This window comes from Benincasa hispida, chromosome 5 (assembly GCF_027475165.1).
Source record: "Benincasa hispida cultivar pf3 chromosome 5, pf3_genome.v1.1, whole genome shotgun sequence".
NCBI classification, from domain to species: domain Eukaryota; kingdom Viridiplantae; phylum Streptophyta; class Magnoliopsida; order Cucurbitales; family Cucurbitaceae; genus Benincasa; species Benincasa hispida.
The window spans coordinates 61,652,694-61,671,553 of record NC_143482.1 but is presented as its reverse complement, the minus strand read 5'-3'; the positions used below and the strand labels follow the sequence as shown (position 1 = coordinate 61,671,553).

General features: G+C 35.7%; 3 protein-coding genes and 1 long non-coding RNA gene across 5 annotated transcripts; 3 read left to right on the top strand and 1 right to left on the bottom strand.

Moving 5' to 3' along the window:
* Nucleotides 1–1,400: 1,400 nt before the first annotated feature.
* Nucleotides 1,401–3,733, top strand: LOC120077882 (eukaryotic translation initiation factor 4B3-like). 2 transcript variants are annotated; one of them, XM_039031977.2, is made up of 2 exons: nucleotides 1,401–2,827; nucleotides 3,481–3,733. In XM_039031977.2, exons 1-2 carry the CDS (start codon nucleotides 1,698–1,700, stop codon nucleotides 3,533–3,535), a joined length of 1,185 nt encoding a protein of 394 aa, XP_038887905.1. In that variant the 5' UTR covers nucleotides 1,401–1,697; the 3' UTR covers nucleotides 3,536–3,733. The 2 variants fall into 2 exon arrangements, with proteins under 2 accessions (XP_038887905.1, XP_038887904.1); XM_039031976.2 differs by lacking the exon at nucleotides 3,481–3,733 and adding an exon at nucleotides 2,985–3,266.
* A 571-nt stretch (nucleotides 3,734–4,304) lies between these two features.
* LOC120077881 (putative amidase At4g34880) lies at nucleotides 4,305–8,130 on the top strand. The gene is made up of 5 exons (XM_039031975.2): nucleotides 4,305–5,191; nucleotides 5,270–5,484; nucleotides 6,612–6,857; nucleotides 7,248–7,446; nucleotides 7,625–8,130. Exons 1-5 carry the CDS (start codon nucleotides 4,550–4,552, stop codon nucleotides 7,994–7,996), a joined length of 1,674 nt encoding a protein of 557 aa, XP_038887903.1. The 5' UTR covers nucleotides 4,305–4,549; the 3' UTR covers nucleotides 7,997–8,130.
* A 3,689-nt stretch (nucleotides 8,131–11,819) lies between these two features.
* On the bottom strand, nucleotides 11,820–14,440 carry LOC150036311 (uncharacterized). The gene is made up of 2 exons (XR_016529612.1): nucleotides 13,720–14,440; nucleotides 11,820–13,173 (listed from the first exon to the last, which is right to left on the bottom strand). It is a non-coding gene; the product is annotated as an uncharacterized LOC150036311 (long non-coding RNA).
* On the top strand, nucleotides 11,904–14,229 carry LOC120077566 (putative amidase At4g34880). Its single transcript, XM_039031496.2, has 5 exons — nucleotides 11,904–12,834; nucleotides 12,931–13,145; nucleotides 13,223–13,462; nucleotides 13,596–13,794; nucleotides 13,873–14,229. The coding sequence occupies exons 1-5, from the start codon at nucleotides 12,289–12,291 to the stop codon at nucleotides 14,227–14,229; spliced, it is 1,557 nt and encodes a 518-aa protein (XP_038887424.1). The 5' UTR covers nucleotides 11,904–12,288.
* Nucleotides 14,441–18,860: the final 4,420 nt, after the last annotated feature.

Here is an 18,860-nt window from a genome sequence, read left to right as displayed (position 1 = left end):
CAAATCACAAATTGTGATGTTATTCTTCAAATTAGTCATAAAATTACAAAAGGTTGAATTTGGATATAATTACAAATTGACATGTGTCCTAAATTAAGATTAAAATTCAAAAAATGACATTTAAAATAATGACACGCTTCTTCATCATGCTCCTTTGATCTTGATTTAAAACTAAACACCTATACTTTAGGACTAGATAAATATTTTTTCCTTTAAATATTTATTTTCTCTTACTAATTATTTACAAATACTTGAAGACTTTCCATTATAAAAAAAATTGTCAAAAATAAACTCTTCAAGTTTTCACTTTTTAAAACTAGCATTTTTAAAAAGAAAAAACTTTCTCGATTCATCCCGGACAAGATTGACTGCTAAGACTTAGTTAAAAAGTTGATTTTTTTTACTTATTGATTGATTTGGTTCTTCTTAGTACATTGAAGATTCTGCTAATTTTTTTTAAATATTATATAATTTTCCAAAATCTTATACCAAATCTTATATATATGGAAATTTCTACAAATTCAACCAAATCTTATATATATTTAAAATTTTTACAAATTCAACCAAATATTATATCAAATATTTTTGTAACTTTTAAAATCTTTAGCCTAAATTATGTTCCACAATTATAATGAATTTTCAAATTATATCAAATTTTCATAATTTTTTCAAATCTTACCATTTTATTTTTTTGCAAAATTTAATCTTTCCCAATATTTTAAAAATTAAAATGCAATCACTTGAGATCCATTTGTATGATTGGTAAGTTCATTTGAAAGTTCGGAAATTCATATAATTGTAGAAACATAATGAACTAAATATTTGAAAAATTACTTTATAATATTTGGTAATGATAGGTTAATTAAGAGAAAATTTAAAAGTATAAGATTTGGGAAGATTACATGAAATTTGAAAAAAATAACCGCTCAATCTTGACCCAAATCAATTGATAAATTAGAAAAAGCTAAATCTCGATGACCAATCTTATTTCAGATGATCAAAAAGAAAACTAACGAGTTTTAAAAAAGTGTACTAGTTTTATAAGACTATTTATATCGATATGTCAAAGTATTAGCGTATGACAACCAGTAATTACATAATATTATAAGCGTAACTACTTAAAAAACTTTCTTAATTCAAAAGAGGAAAAAGGGAAAGGAAAAAAACTTTCTTCCTTTTTCAAAAAAATCAAAAAGGATATATAATAGACAAATTCTTTGGATTAAAATATTATCTTGGTCTTTTTTTAATTTGAAATTAATTTAATTTTATTTATTGAACTTTTAAATATTTAATTTTAATCGTTATATTTTAATAAAGCTTAAATTTATTCTTTAAAATAATTTAATTAGCTAGTTGTTAATAGTAATAATATTTATGATAAAAATAAAAGAGGTGAATATGTTTTCAAAATTTATTGCGAAAACTTTTTATTACCGAGAGTACAAAGAGGAAAATGTTGTTAAAAAAATAATAATAAATAAAGAGAAAAATGATATTTTGACAATTATGCTCGATAAGCAAATGGGAGAATCTCATCATCCGCCGTTGATTCCCATACGGGTCATTCCTCAACCGTCCGATAAGAATCTGTCATTTCCCCATTTTATAACGTTTGAGACGCATCTCCGGCCACTCATTCTGCTGCCAACAAACGCAAACCCCAAATTCTCACAGAATCTCAAAGCAAAGCAACAATGGCGGCAATGGTTTCTCCATGGGGAAAACCAGGCGCTTGGGCCCTCGATTCTGAGGAACACGAAGCTCAACTCCTTAAAGAACAGGAACTGCAGAAACAAGCCGAACTCAGCCTGGATTTTCCCTCCCTCAATGACGCCTTGGCCACCAAGCAGAAGAAGAAAGGGCAAACTCTCTCATTGGCCGAGTTCAACACCTATGGAAGTACCGGGTCGAGATCTTCTTCCCAGAGCCTCAGACATGAAGATTTGATGGTACTACCCACCGGCCCTCGCCAACGGACGGCGGAGGAGCTCGACCGGAACAGGCTTGGTGGTGGATTCAGGAATTATGGTTCGAATGGTTCGTATGAAAGGAATAATAGGTATTCTAATGGGGACGATTCGTCTAATTCCAAGTGGGGTTCGTCTAGGGTTTCTGATGAGAATCGGAGGAATGGTAATGGGTCTAATAGGGCGGATTCGAGTAAGGAATTTACATCTTCTAGGGCTGACGAAGTCGATAATTGGGCTTTAACTAAGAAACCGATGGCTGGAAATGGATTTGAGAGGAGGGAGAGAGGAGTAGGGTTTTCGGATTCGCAATCGTCAAAAGCCGACGAATCTGAGAGTTGGGTTTCTAATAAGACCAATGTTCCGTCGGATGGAAGGAGATTTGGGGCTAACGGTGGATTTGACAGAGAGCGACGAGGAGGGTTCACGGCGAGCGGCGGCGGTGCAGATTCAGACAATTGGGGGAGAAAGAAAGAGGAAGGTAATACTGGTGGCGTCATTGGTAGTCGGCCAAAGCTTAATCTGCAGCCACGGACACTGCCGGTTAGCGACGGGAAATCGTCGGAGATATCAGGGACGGCGGCGAGGTCCAAGAGTTCGAATCCATTTGGAGCGGCGAGACCGAGGGAAGAGGTTCTAGCCGAGAAGGGACATGACTGGAAAAAGCTTGACGAGCAGCTAGAGTCCAAGATTAAGGAGGTGTCGGTGGAGGAGAAGACAGAAAAATCCAACGCCATTTCCTTTGGGAAAAAGAGCTTTGGCAATGGGAAGAGCCGGGCTGGTGAGGATAGAACAGAGAAAAGCTGGAGAAAACCGGAGTCGCCACTGCAGGAGTCACTAGAATCTCGTCCCGACAGGTTTGTTCAATGATCAACTGAAATTGGATTGAACCATTTCTATGTTTCTTCCCTGTTGTAGCGTATCATCACATTATCTAACTACCTATCTCTGTGTATATCAATGGTGAAGCCTTGTATGTTTCTGATGTGATCTCAGCTGATTATTTCTTTACAGTGGGGAAGAAAATGAAATTCGAGATTGCGAAGGTGAACGCGACGGGGACGAAAATGGAGCTTGAGGGATGTGATTTAAAACTGAGAGATTGAAAGACAGATATGGAAGTTAGAGAAAGTTTTGGAATGATGACAACATTCTCTAATGTTGTTTTCTTTATAGTTTTGCCAGTGAGAAACAGTTTTGATGTGTTTATTGTACTGTTTTGTAGCCAAACTTCTACTTTGTTAACATTATTGTTCTAATCTTAAGTCCCATTTCCTCTGCAGAGTTTATTATTAATATTGCAGTGTTGTTTCTGTTTGGGTTACTTTGATTGGAAACTGGATTTCATTTTGTTTAGAACCTTGTTACGACTTTACTTGAACAGGATTGGTTCTATGGTTCTATAGAGTGTACAGCTGCAAATGTTTTGTAGAGGATTTTGGTATAGGAAAGGAATTTGGTGTGCCTTCCTTTCTGAATCTGAATTTATTGGTTGTTTGTTTTCTTGTAGCTTTATTGCAGCAAAGCAAAGACAAGCAAGCAGCCATGAAAGCAGGGAGGGATAAGGCAGAGTTGTCACTTCTTGTTCTGTTCCCTCTTTCAAATGTGAGTTTTAATTCAAGACTTTGTGTGGAACTCATTCCTCTTAGTATTTGTTGTAGTTTATTAAATAATATGGTTGTTAGTCAATTTGTAGATCAACATAACATATACAAGAACAAGAAGTTTTTAAATTTTAACAATATTGCTTTTAATGTGGACTAGATTGTTGTACATGAACTTCAAAATATGCTAAAGGTTAAATTTCAAAATATACTAAAGATTAAAGAATATGTTTTATTTGGATGTGATGCAACTTTAATTTTTGAAACTAAAAAGATTATGTATTTCTATTATTGGGTCAAATGTTTAATTTTCTAACCTGTCATATTATCATAAAATAATAATAATCAATAACAAAATGGAATTCGTTTTCATTTGAAATAATATTTTGTACTACTTTTTTATTTTAATAATTTATTAAATAATGTTTTTGTTAAAAGAATATGGGCTTATTTGTTTATGTTGTCCATTACAAATATTTTATTTTAATAAAATAATAACAATTAAATATTTAACAAACTAAATAGGAAGTTTTAATTTTGTAAAAGGATTGATGCAAGTTTACACTTGAAAACTCAATTACGAAATTGATGGTGTTTGATATGTCAAGAAAATGACCGAGAATTTGTGGAGGAGATGAATACGTGTGTATCTAACTTTGATATTTCCTTGGTATCTATGATCTCATTGCAAAAAACTCTAAAGTTCATTTGTACGGTTGAGCTCTTAACAAAATTATTATAATTGATCAACATATTGATGACATTCGAACTTGACATTGTTTTAGGCTTCTCTTTCTATCGTGTAGCACAATGAAACTAACGTATCTAGTGTTGGACTTAAGACCAACTCCATAGATAGATGTTAATATGCCCAGTGTTCTGATAACTCAGTTTCTTGTTCTTCGTCATAGTACTAAATTACGAAATATACACCCAAAAAAACTCATAATTAACAGTTGAAAGATTATCACTACCATGTGCAAGTGCATTAAACTAAAAGAAATTCGAGAGTGGAGATTTGAAAATGTCAACTATCCATGGCCTCTCCATTACAAAATCCGAATACTATTCCACCGAATCTCCGACCAAACGCACCCAACGGAAAGAATGAACATCGTCTTCTTCCTCTCAGCTTTCTTACTCTTCACCGGCGATGCCAGCTCCTCCGACTTCCCCATCGACGAAGCCACCATCGCCGAAATCCAAAATGCCTTTTCCCAAAACAAACTCACCACCACACAACTTCTCGAACATTATCTCAACAAGATCCACTTCCTCAATCCAGTCCTCAAAAGCGTTCTCGAAGTGAACCCAGATGCAAGAGCTCAAGCGGAAGCCGCCGATCGAGAGAGGCTCCTCGCCGGGGGAAAAGCCCTAGGCGAACTCCATGGAATTCCAATTCTGCTCAAGGACGCCATTGCGACCAAGGATCGCCTCAATACAACCGCCGGATCCTTCGCGTTGCTGGGTTCGGTGGTGCCTCGAGATGCGACGGTGGTTAGTCGCCTGAGGAACGCCGGCGCGGTGATTTTGGGGAAAACTTCGCTTACAGAGTGGTATGGGTCTCGTTCTTTGAAGATTCCCAATGGATGGTGTGCCCGTGGTGGTCAAGCGGTGGTTAGTATATTTTTCTAAGACTTTTGCCCTAATCTTCCATGATTTCTTGAATTGAATTGAATGGAATGAAATACACAGAACCCATATGGAAAAGGAGGGGATCCATGTGGGTCAAGCAGTGGGTCTGCAATATCGGTCGCGGCGAACATGGTGACCGTGTCTTTGGGAACGGAAACTGATGGGTCAATTCTGTGTCCGGCCGATTACAACTCGGTGGTTGGCATCAAACCCACCGTCGGTCTCACGAGCCGGGCCGGCGTTATCCCTATCTCTCCTCGCCAAGACACAATTGGGTAGGGTATACACAAACTTGACTGAACCCTTCAAATTTGGAATATTTTGGTTTTGACATTTTAACCTAAAAAATTGTACCAATGGCTAAGTGGTTAGAGAGTTTTTTTTTTCCCTCTCCTGGATGACCTTGGGACCATGATTTTGAAATCAATGAAGGCTAGGTGACTAACTTTTTGATGATGTTACAGTCCACTTGCAAACGGATGAATTATCTACGGTGCCCTTTCGTGATTTGTCTTAAAAATTTCTCAAAATATGCTCATGCTCTCGTGTTATTTCGACTCGCAAATTTAAAAAGTTTTTCAGGAGATGCACGTTGCACTATTCAGTCACATTCAAGATCTAATGTGATTTTTTTTTTCGGATGACCTAAAGTTCACCCATAAATGTGGTTGACCTTGATTTTGAAATCAATGAAAATTAGGTGATTAACCTTTTGATGATGTTACAAACCACTTGCAAATGGCGAATTATCTATTGTGTTCCTTCGCGATTTATTTTAATTTCTCAAAATACGCTCATGCTCTCGTGTTATTTCGACTCATGAATTTTAAAAGTTTTTCTAGCGATTCACAATGCACTATTTAGTCACATTCAAGATCTAATGTGAATGTGATGTGTAACTAACATGAACGCAAAAAAACTCGAGGTCAAAGGTTCCACGGGGATATTTTTTTAAACTGAAAAATCTCAAAAAGTTGTAACCAAATCAAATTGGACCCAATTTAACAAAATAAGTCTCTCATTCCCTATTTTTCCTCTCGCTCCCTCTCCCTACATTGCCTCTTAACTCTTTCCCTCTTGTCCTCTCTCACTCTTGCTTCTTCTTTTTCTGCCTTGGCTACCAAGCGAGAGTAGAGTGAACATAGGCAACGAGAGGAAAAATAAGAAGTGAGAGATTGAGAGTTAAAGTACATGGACCCAGAAAAGCATTAGAAAAACGTATTTTAAAAAATCAGGTCAAATATCATTTTCTTGTCAACTGTTTTGAGGAAGTATATTATGAACATGGGGATACTTTTTAATTGGTCCATGGGGAAAAAAGTCTTGCTTTCTGTGTTTTTTTACAATCTTTCTTTACAAGTTTGATAAAGAAGGTGCAATTGAATTGATGGGGAGTTGACAGGCCCATATGTAGGACAGTTTCAGATGCTGTTTATGTTCTTGAAGCTATTGTGGGATTTGACCCAATGGACTGTGAGGCAACCAAGGAAGCATCTCAGTTCATACCTTCAGGTGGTTACAAACAGTTTCTGAGGAAAGATGGGCTTAAAGGAAAGAGATTGGGCATTGTTAGGCATCCCTTTTTTGACTTGTATCCCAATGACTCCATGGCCATTCCAACCTTTGAGCAACATCTCAATCTGTTAAGGTATATTTGCAAAATGACCTCTTTTTTTTTTCTCTTTTGGCCCACATAAGATTTGATTAGATTCTTTACTGTTGAGAATTTTGATTAGAGTTATCATACCATGAGTTCTTTTTTCATGCTAAATTACAAAAAGTACCAATGGACTTTACCTTTTGCTTAAGACATTCCTATTGTTTCAAAAGTTGCAATATTATCTTTGACAGCGTTTCAAAACTATAGTTGTTGCAGTAGAAATTTATTAGAATGTTGGATGAAAGTTGAATACTTTTTAAACAAAAAGAAAAGTCCAAAGGTTGTACGAACGGTTTGGGATTGTATCTATTAGTTTTCAAGGTGTATTTAGTGTAGTGTACTAATTGCTGAGAGTTTTTCCCTTGGCTGAAACTGAAGGAAAAGTGGAGCAACCATTGTAGATAACCTTCAAATAACAAATGTAGATGTCATTTTGAATCCTTTTGGAAGTGGTGAATTTATTGCAACCATAGCTGAGTTCAAGCTTGGCATAAATGATTACCTCAAGAAACTGATCCAAAGTCCAGTTAGATCTCTAGCTGACATTATTGCCTTCAACAATAACCACCCCGAACTGGTAAGACTTTGTTGTTAAGTTTTAGATCTTCATTCTTGATAATGGGTTACTTGACATTTAGAGAACCGCCGAATCTATTATAACTTAACATTCCAAAAACGTCAAGTAACACAGTTTGTGTTTGTGTAGTAGTCTCTCCTAAGGGATAAGCTATTGATATTTCCTGTTGGCATTACAGGAGAACATGAAAGAGTATGGTCAAGATGCCTTTCTTTTATCTGAACAAACCGATGGCATCGGAGAGACGGAGAAGGAGGCAATTAGTAGGATGATGAACTTATCGCTATATGGGTTCGAAGAAATAATGAAAGGCAACAGTCTGGATGCAATGATAACATTAGGGACAGGAGCAGAAGGTGTCCTAGCAATTGGGGGATACCCTGCAATTAGTGTCCCTGCTGGATATGAGGGAAATGGAGAGCCATTTGGTATTCTGTTGGGAGGTCTCAAAGGGACTGAACCAAAGCTAATTGAGATTGCTTATGCATATGAACAAGCCACCATGGTACGAAGGCCACCTCCTCTTCTTTCTCAATTATCAAGTTTGTGAAAGTTATCTGTATCAAGTTTCAAAATAGAAGATTTTCTGCAACTTTAGGAAAAATAACTTCTTTGCTGGGAAAGCAATGCTCTATCAGACAGTATATGAATGGATCCAGAAAGTTTAAAAAAAGTATACATAAATGGTTTTTTTTTTTTTTTTTTTTTTTTAATGATGGGTTTTTAACTTCGTGTTTTCTTTTTACGATGAGGATAAAAAGGGTAAAATAAAAGGTTAAAAAGTTTTTGCTTTCCAGGTCCATTCTAGAGAATTGTACGGATCTAAAATTTAGGTTCAAAATGAAATCTGTCCCACTTTCTAGAACTTATTTTTTAATCTTTTGCTTATGTCATATTAGTAAAATTACCATAGTGCACGTAGGTTAGGAACTCCCTCTTGCTACTCATTCTTGCTCTTGCTTCTTGTTCTTATTTTTCTATTACCTTTTTTGTGATGATTAAATGTCAATACTCTTTTCTCTTCCTGTTGTACAACAGGAGTGAGAGTGAGAAACTAAGGAAACAAGAACGAAACTAACAAAAAGAAGAAAAACAAAAACAAAAGTGAGAGCGAGAAACTATAACTGGTAATCAAGAAGTGAGAGTATAAGTTTAAAATGTCAATGGGATAATACGGAAATCTGCTCTAACGTCGACATTGGCAAAAGGTTATATAACATTGGTTTATAGGAATGAGTGATCTCATTTTGCCCATCCTTTTAGGCAACCAATCCCAAAGTGCCTCCATTATAGCCTTTTCCACATATATATTTCTTTTAGATAATATCTCATGTGTTTCTTAATTTTCCTCCAAATGGCAATGTGGATGGGGAATATCTCTTAACCCCCTTTGGAAAAAGAATTATACCAAGTTTTGACTTCAATTGCAAAAAGATAGATCAACCATTTGTTTTCTCTTCTATAAATGCTATTGTGCTTTTAAAGTTTTGAAACAAACTATTAATTTAAAGAGTTCAAGCTAATTATGTTAAGTTGCCATCACATTTTCAAATTTAAAATATTAGGTTTTGATAATTTTGATTATTTAACACATTTTAAACTTTTTTAAAAAAATAATATTATCATTTTCATAAAGCCAGATATTATGTAAACTATATGATTAATTGTGTATGGAAATCTTCATTTAAATAATTAAATCCCCCACAAGTAATCCTCATGTAAAGGAAAATCTTCACCTTCCTAATAAAACCATTTAAAATATTTATAAATATGGAAGTGTTGGACAATCAACTTTTGAATTTTTTTTCAACTTTTAATTTCGTCCTCCCTTATTTCTTCTTCTTCTTCTTCTAATCTTTTTTTAATTTTTTAATTTTCTTTCTTTTCTCCGATTTATTTTTATTTTTATTTTCTTTCCTTTTTCTAGTTTTTCTTCCATCTCCCTAGTCTCCTCATACATCCAAACATTATATAGTACATAAATACTATCACTGATATCCTTTACATTGATAGCAATAAAAAATATCATTAACAGTAGCTATCAATGATATCCTTTATGAATATCAATGTAGAAGAATATCATTCTATACCTATATGCATCAATAACGACATACAAACACAAATATGTATCAACAAATTAATTAAAAGACCTAAATTATTTACAAACAAGTATAACATGATATCAAATTCAAACAACAAAAAGTATCAAAATATTACCATTGATAGAAACATATAAGTAATAGCCACTATTTGACTATCATTTATAGAAACATATCAGTGATAGCAACTGATACCCATTTTTCAAATTGAAAGTTATAACTAATAGTAGCATCACTAATAACAGCTATCAACGATAGCAATTGATAGCACATTTCTCGAATTGAAAGTTATCACTAATAGCAACTATTAGTGATTTCAGCGATAGACTGATAGCAACTCTTTGTCATAGCAACTGATAGCACATTTCTTAAATTGGAAGTTATCACTAGTTGCAGTTATCAGCGATAGCAACTAATAACATACTTCTCAAATGGAAAGCTATCACTGATAACAGCTGCCAGCGAAAGCTTTCGATTTGAGAAAATCGGGAAGCAGCGTGCAAAATGGTAGATGGGTGTGGGTTTTTGATCTTTTACCAGTTTCTGTTCTATATATGCAATTATTTTATCCTTGTTCTACATATCCTATTATTTTGGACTTGAATTCTATTCCCCCGAGAAAAAAAAAAAACACATTTGGTGTCTGAAGTTTGGAAAAGATAACTTTTTGGTCTCTGAATTTTTAAACCGGACATTTTATCCCCTAATGCAAGTTGACATGACATCGTTTTCTCCCTTTTTCTCGACTTTCTCCCTCCATTCATCCATAGTCATCATTAGGAATGTTAAAAAAATCCTATGACCCGAAAAGACCGACCAACCAAATTCAATCCGTACGGTTTGGGTTGGGTTAACTCTTTTGGGATGGATTGGGTTCAAATAAATAAAAATTTTATGGGTTGGGTTCAAAAAATAAAAATCTTATGGGTTGGGTTGGTTCATGGATCATCTAAAATAACCTAAACCAACCCGAATCAACCTTATTAACTTTAAAATGTATATTTTTTGCTTGTGATACAATTAGATATACATATATTTATTTTAGTTTTATTTAATTTCATTAGTTTTTTGGATAATTTATTCTCTAACAACTTTTAAAAATATTTTTTTTTAGTATTTTGGAAAGAGATTTTACATTATCTAAATTGAAATTGAGTTATTAATCTTAATTCAATATATGAAAATAGTTAAATCAAATTTTTACTTATTAACATTTTACTTCTTTTAGAACAAAATTTTAAATCAATGACCTGAATAACCCAACCCAACCTAACCCAAATATTTAATGGTTAGGTTGGGTTGGGTTCATTTTTTAATGAGGATTATTTGGATTGAAGAAATTTACAATCTGGTTGATCTTAAAAGTCCTTTTTAACTCAACCAACTCAACCCAACCCATGAACACTCTTTTATTGTTGCCTCTTTTATTTTTCTCTCCTTTCTACTTTTTTTTTTCTCTTCTTCCTCCTTCCTCCCTTTCTTCCCACGTGTAAGATATACACATACACGAATGGGAAAGAGAAGAAGAGTATAAAGAAGAGGAAGAACAGAGAAAAAATGAAAAAGAAAAAAAAGAAAGAGAAGGTGGCAGTGGCGGTGGCACCGTACAACAATGATAAGTACCGATGGTGATGGCAACAATCGCGGTTGGGTTGAGAGGAGAGGAAAAAGAAGGAGAAATGAGAGAGAGGAAATATATTAATTTAATAAAAGAAAAATGTGTCATGCCAACTTCTGTTAGCTGTAGTATGAGTGATATGGTCTAAAATGATACCAAACTCAAATCTCATGAGTTAAAATATGCTTAAAAATTGAGAAGTCAAAATGTTACTAAATTCAAATTTTAGAAACAAAAGTGTAATTTTTTATTCAAATAAACTAAAATGCATAAGTGGTAAATATGGTAACTAATTTCTAAAATGTAAACCTATTGCAACAAGGTCAATATGTTTGGTTTAGAGTTGTATATATATGTTAAAAGAAAATGGGGTAAAGATCATATTTCCTATTCCCTTTGAACTTACTCTAAATTATTAATTTTACATTTTTAAAAGTATACACTTTTTTTTTCTTTTTCTTTTTTTTTTTACAAAATTATCTCAAACACGCATTTCGATTTTATTAAGAATGATGATTACAAAATTTATACAATTACATAAATAATTACAAACATTTTAAATGATCTAACTAATTCAAATAAAAACGAGGTTAGAATTTACCATGTCAATTCGAACATACCTTAATAGAAAAGATACAAATTACGGCCCCAAAAAATAATGAATAGTCCAATCCTCCACCTGGTTGAATTTGAAAACTTATTAAAACTTCACCATCAAATTACATCAGCTATAATTTTGCACATCAATTTGCATATTCCTTGAAAAGCATTTAAAAATTTCTTCAAGTTCATCAATCAACCAAACATTGGGTTTAGATCCCATGAACAAAACAAACATAACATAAGAACTTAAGCTACAAACAAATAAATCTACCGGACATGGACGGCAATACCCTCCTCTTTAGCTTTGGACTTCATCAAATCTTCATATTTTTAATGTTCTTATCTGCAAACCCATCCTTTTGTAATCTTTCTATTGCCATAAACCAGAACCTGGTCAGAAGCTCAGAACATGTACAAGAAAACAATGCTAAAACCAAACCTTCCATTGAAGCTTCTATATAATATGATGATGCCATGGCCTAAAATTTAGAACTTCCATCGAAACTCCAACTTCAAACCTCCATGGCCTACTCTTCACCACTTAGTTCTGTAGCCTTCTCATTGCTTCTGATTCTTGTGGCCTTTTGTTTGACTGCGCCACATTCTGCAACGGTTCGAGGATTGTCAATCAGAGAAGCCACAGTGCAAGACCTGCAGTTAGCTTTCAAGCAAAACCAGCTCACTTCAAGGAGACTTGTCGAGTTCTACATTGGAGAAATTCACAGACTCAACCCAGTTGTCCATGGAGTCATAGAAATCAACCCAGATGCATTGCTGCAAGCTTACAAGGCTGACAGAGAACGTGCGGCTAAGAAGCCTGGATCGCTTTGTGGGCTGCATGGAATTCCAGTTTTACTCAAGGATAACATTGGGACTAAGGATAAGTTGAACACTACTGCTGGATCATTTGCATTGCTTGGCTCGATCGTACCTCATGATGCAGGCATAGTGAAGAGACTAAGGAGGGCTGGAGCCATCATCCTGGGAAAGGCTAGCTTGAGTGAATGGGCTGATTTTAGGTCCCTCACTGCTCCAGCTGGTTTGAGCGCTAGAGGTGGTCAGGGAAAGGTGTGTTACTTTGAATTGGCTCCAAAGACAATTTCCCCACATTTAATGTTTTTCAAGTACAACTAAAAACCATTTGATTTCTACAATTCTTTTCAGAATCCATATGTTTTATCAGCATCACCCTGTGGATCCAGCAGTGGACCCGCCATATCAGTTGCAGCAAACATAGCAGCAGTGTCAATAGGAACTGAGACCGATGGTTCTATCCTCTGTCCAGCTAGTTTCAACTCGGTTGTCGGCATCAAACCAACGGTTGGCCTCACTAGTAGAGCAGGTGTTATTCCAGTCTCCCCGAGACAAGACACTATTGGGTGAGCAATCTTGCATCAGCAAAACATTCTACAAAGATATAAAACTAAAAGCATGTAACCTTCACATGTGAAAACAGGCCAATTGGCAGGACAGTAACAGATGCTGTAATAGTTCTTGACACCATTGTAGGATTTGATTACAATGATGCAGCCACTAGAACAACCTCCAAGTACATTCCAAATGGTGGCTACAAACAATTCCTCAATCCAATTGGGTTGAAAGGGAAAAGATTAGGAATTGTGAGAAACCCCTTTTTCAGCTTCTTCAATGATTCAGCCATCACAGAAGCTTTTGAGGATCATTTCAACACTCTAAAGTAAGAAAGCCAACATTCTTAACTATCCATACAAAATCCCTAAATCTTTCCATCATATTCATTTAAACAAACAATTCAATACGAACATACATAACAAATCTACACAAGGAATCTAACATTGTTGAAATTGAAGGCAAGGTGGAGCTATTTTGATAGACAATCTAGAGATAGAAAATATAGATATCATCTTAAACGTGACTGCAAGTGGAGAAGCAGTGGCATTACTTGCTGAATTCAAACAATCTTTAAATGAGTACCTGAAAGAGCTCGTGGCTTCCCCTGTTCGAAGTTTGGCTGATATAATCGCCTTCAATAACGCAAACCCAGATCAGGTAACACAATATTAAATCCGTTTTTCATCGCACAATGATCGTATTCATTCGTAATCGATTCGAATCACGGCTGTGCAGGAACTGCTCAACGTTTTCGGCCAGGAGATTTTTCTGGCGGCCGAAGCCACAAATGGGATCGGCGATGTGCAGACGGCGGCTCTGTTGAACTTAGCAAAGCTGACGGAAGATGGGTTTGAGAAGGTAGTGAAGAAGAAGCGGCTGGATGCGGTGGTGACGCCAGGTTCCGGCATAGCTACAGTTCTTGCAATTGGGGGTTTTCCAGGGATCAATGTTCCGGCAGGATACGACGGCGGAGGAGTTCCATTTGGGATTAACTTTGGAGGGTTGAAGGGATCAGAGGCGAAGCTGATTGAGGTTGCTTATGGGTTTGAGCAAGCCACTCTGATAAGAAAGCCTCCTTCCTTCAAGCCTTGAAGTGAATCAAATGATGGTTTCTTAATCAATTGAGCTATGAATTAGCTTTCCAAATTAATTGGCATTTTGATTGTTAAGCAATGAGTATAAGAAGTGAAGCTACTTTGTGTTGCAATTCCATAACTCAATTCTCCTACATGTGAATAGAATTCTTGTTGTCTCATTTTATGCGACCAACATCCTTTGCCACTATTCATATTCCTAATTTCCTCAAGGTTGTGACAGAATGGTGAGTTTTACTTTTCCTTTTTTTTTTTTTTTTTTTTTTTTTTGAAAAAATCGCAACTCGAGTGAATTGTACTCATGTCACATTCATACTCGTTCAAGGTGTGTTACCTATAAACACATACGTATGTGAGCTACTTTTTATATTTTTTCACTATATGTATTTACTTTCATTTGTTAGTTTAGTTTTCTTGCATTTTTACTAGTGTATGTCCTCTCACCATCTTTCATGTGCAAAATGTCACTTTGTATTTGGCTAATAAGGGATAAGACTATGTTAACCTCCAATCATACACTTATAAAAGGAAGGATAAAAGAGAAATTACACCTAGGATTCTGGGAGGAAGTAGTGACCGTGAGGGAAATGGAATCCAAAAGGGGGACCACGAGGCTTGGTTATAAATAGAATGAAGGGAGGTTGGAAGGGCAGGAATCATTTTTGGAAAACTTCCGTGGCTTGAAGGAGAGAATTCTAGCCCTCTCGTATTGGCTAGATTGTTATGTTTCTTATCTTTTCTATTTTCTTTGTTATTCCTCTTTTGTATTCTTGTTTTCTTTTTCAGTATAAGTTCCTTGAACATTCTCTGGAAATAATACACTCTGAGGCAGAGGATATTATTGTGTTTTGCTAGTTATTCTTTGTGGTTGTTGTGTTGTTGGGTTTTCTGAGTGCAGGAAGGGAAAGATACCTAACAAATTGGTATTAGAGTTGTTACAATCCTGGGACGAACAAGAAAAATGGGAAAGAAATAGATTGAAGAATGGTTAGAAGCTATTGAGAAGAAGCTTTCCGCGATGAAGGACTTGATCTTGGGCCTCTGCAAAAGTGTGGAAAAACTTTCCAAGGATGTTAGAGAAAGCAATGCAACAAAGAAGAACAGTGACTCAGGCGCGGTGGGCGGAACACGAACCAAGCTGAAAGGAAAAATGGAAGAAGAGTGGAATTAACTCATAGCATGGGAAGCAGAAGGATGAATAAGAGTAAATACAAACGTTTAGAGATGCCGATTTTTAGTGGAGAAAATCTGGAATCGTGGGTCTATAGAGCCGAGCATATTTTGAAATCCATGAACTCAATGATATGGAGAAAGTCAAGGTTGTTGTGGTGAGTTTCACGTCCGACAAGGTGGAATGGTTCAGATGGAGCCATAATAGGAAAGCTATCGTTACCTGGGAAGAGCTGAAACAGAGGATGTTCGAACACTACAGGCCTTCAACTGAGGGGAGCCTCGGCGCTCGACTAGTAAGGATCAAGCAAGAAGGCAACTATGCAGACTACGTAAAAAAAATTCGTTACCTATTTTGTGCCATTACTGGAGATGGCAGAGGAAGTCCTCATCGATGCCTTCCTGAATGGGCTAGAGCCATCAATATGAGCAAAGGTGATCAATTGGCATCCAGTGGGCTTGGACGCCAATATGCGTGAAGCCCAACTCATCAATGATCATAACATGGCCCTTAAGTTAGCCCTTACAGACCTAGATGTTAATGGGCTAGAGAAAAAGAAGGCCCAAGCGGGAAGTAAAAGTAGCAGTGGACCGGTAAAAACTAACGTTAAGGGCACATAAATGGAGGCAACTAGACGGGTAACTATCCCCATAAAAGGGAACGTCGGGAAGAAGGATCCTCCAGTCAGACGTCGGTCCGACAACGAGTACAGAGAACGATTGGAGAAAGGGCTTTGTTTCTGATGCAATGAGAAGTACTCGACCAGTCATCGTTGCAAGAGCCGAGAGAATCGCGAGCTAATGCTCTTTATTACAAATGAAGATGACTAAGAAGACAAATCGGGAAAGGAGGAGATAAAAGAAAATCATGAGTTGAACTCGATTGAAGTAATGGGAGATACAGAAGTTTCACTACGATCGATGATGGGGTTCTCAAAGCGTGGGACAATGAAGTTGAAGAGGGACGTTAAAAAAAAAGGAAGTGATCATTCTAATCGACTATGGGGCAACGCATAACTTCATTCACTAGAAATTGATCGATGAAATGAAGCTGACTATAACACCTACTAGGAAGTATGGGATGGTGATAGGAAATGGTGACACGCTACGAGGGAAGGGGGTGTGCAAGTCAGTCACCTTAGAACTCCAAGGATTAGTCATCATAGCTGATTTTCTTCCGATAGACCTAGGAAAGATGGATGTCGTTTTGGGGTTGCAATGGCTCTACATTACAGGGTTTATGGGGGTGCACTGGCCATCACTAACAATGAGTTTCTTGGAGGAAGACCGAATAGTGACTCTGAAAGGAGATCCTACATTAACCCATTCAGAAATATTGTTGAAGGCTTTAGCTAAGGTTTGGGAGGAAAAAGACCCCAGATTCTTGATTGAGTTCCAAAATGTTGAGATCACAGATAATCAGAATGTGACTAAAGAGGATGGAAATAGTGAGGAAGAGAGACTGCCTGTGATGATTCAATATTTATTGGAGAAGAATGAAGATATTTTTGGAACACCAACATAACTTCCACCAAGGAAGGAGATAGATCATCAAATCATCACCCAAGAAGGACAATCCCCAATTAACGTAAGGCCTTACAAGTATGGGCACAATCAGAAAGAGGAAATTAAGAAACTTGTAGGGGAAATGTTAAACGCGGGAATTATCAGGCCAAGTCGAAGCCCCTACTCATGCCTTGTCATATTAGTAAAGAAGAAGGATAGGAGTTGGAGATTTTGTGTTGACTACCGAAAATTAAACCAGATTACTATTGCTGACAAATTCCTAATTCCAGTGATTGAGGAACTTCTATATGAGCTCCATGGTTTAGCCGTTTCCTCCAAATTAGATCTAAAGTCTGGGTATCATTAACTCCAAATGAAGGAAATATATGTAGAGAAAACAGCATTCCGAACTTATGAAGTCCATTACGAGTTTCTAGTTATGCCCTTCGGGCTGACGAATGCCCCAGCTGTGGGAAATGTCCTAAAACTCGCAGTTCGTAAATATTGTTAACATATTCTATTTATCAATAAAAGTATTATTGAGTATTTTATTCAATAAATTATTATTGATATTGCATAGTGTTATAAAAATCAAATAAACGATATGAATACTTTAACTTTATGTGGTGACATAAAAGAGGATCAAGTTTTAGTATATAGTCAAAATGGTCTATAAGCATATGGTTGAGATTAGGTACCTCATCCTGGTGACATTATTGGATGCAGCCTATTTTGTATACTGATACAAATGATGTGATTCCAAAATCATTCATGTGGAGACATGTAAATTGGGTCATCCTATGCAATGAGTTTGCATAAGACCGAACATCGAAATAGTCACTTTTCTTTATAACGACCGTTTATTGTTAAAACTAACTATTTCAAATTCAATGACTTAGGGTAACCTGATCTTAATTTTGAGCTAACTATGAACTCCGGTTTATTCGGGATTATCCTTTAATCTGCATAGGTGAGAGTAGTCCAACAACACTGCTCAATAAGCCTCGCATTTTGTGGATAAGACTGGATAGATAGCTGAGGGCATAGTTCTGCAAGATGGAATTCAATCCTACCTGACTTAAGGTTAGTAGATAGATTGTTCTCTTAAGTGTTGATTCCTGGTCTTGGACAATTAGGCCCAGCCCTCTTATAATCGAGAGGGTCATGGTTTACAAGTTCGACTATGAACCAATTATTCAATGGAGGATCAGTGGGAGCTTAAGGAACAAGATATATTTAGAGGGGTAAAATGGTAATTTTGACCTAGCTGTAAATATGAACGACCTCTGAAGGATCGACTTACTGTTTATGATTAAAATTGACAGAAATATATCTACAGTGAGGAGAGTGCAACTATTGAGCTATAATGGTGTGTCTCGATAGTTAACGAATACTGATTTATTCGGCCTAGAGTGTTTAGCCAATTAATCTCAAATCGTTGGAGTTCATGATCTGAAGATCCATAAGATCCCTCTAGTAGCTCGTAAAATTATCTTGGATTAGCTAATAGAATGGATTTGAAATGATGAGATTCGAAATTAGGGTTTTGAATTTGAATTATTCAAATTCAATTAGGGTTTTCATTAACTGTATTCGATACAATTAAAACATTTAATTTAATTGAAATTAAACGAAATTGGAGAAATTAATATATTTAAATAATGATTTAAATATTGAATTACATGAATAAGATTCATGTATTAATTAGGTGTTTAATTGATTTAATATTTGATATTAAATTATTAGTATTTAAATTAATTAATTAAATTTCTTTAATTAATTATTTAAATAAATCATTTTTCAAAATTAGAAATTCGATATTGAATTGAAATTGATTTTATGAAAATCAATTTTGATTTATTATTTTGAAAATGATTTTTTAATTTAAAAATTAGATAGTGGATTGGTCCAACTTTTGTTGGATTAATCCACTAATTTGAACACCTAAGCATT

Bases quoted from the DNA above. Each gene is read 5' to 3' on its own strand.
- LOC120077881 (XM_039031975.2), top strand. From the start codon at position 4,550: ATGTGCAAGTGCATTAAACTAAAAGAAATTCGAGAGTGGAGATTTGAA. The intron at 5,192-5,269 runs GTTAGTATATTT...TGAAATACACAG, and splicing joins CCCGTGGTGGTCAAGCGGTG to AACCCATATGGAAAAGGAGG. The intron at 5,485-6,611 runs GTAGGGTATACA...GGGAGTTGACAG, and splicing joins CCTCGCCAAGACACAATTGG to GCCCATATGTAGGACAGTTT.
- LOC120077882 (XM_039031976.2), top strand. From the start codon at position 1,698: ATGGCGGCAATGGTTTCTCCATGGGGAAAACCAGGCGCTTGGGCCCTC. The intron at 2,828-2,984 runs GTTTGTTCAATG...ATTTCTTTACAG, and splicing joins CTAGAATCTCGTCCCGACAG to TGGGGAAGAAAATGAAATTC.
- LOC120077566 (XM_039031496.2), top strand. From the start codon at position 12,289: ATGGCCTACTCTTCACCACTTAGTTCTGTAGCCTTCTCATTGCTTCTG. The intron at 13,463-13,595 runs GTAAGAAAGCCA...TTGAAATTGAAG, and splicing joins GATCATTTCAACACTCTAAA to GCAAGGTGGAGCTATTTTGA. The intron at 13,795-13,872 runs GTAACACAATAT...ACGGCTGTGCAG, and splicing joins ATAACGCAAACCCAGATCAG to GAACTGCTCAACGTTTTCGG.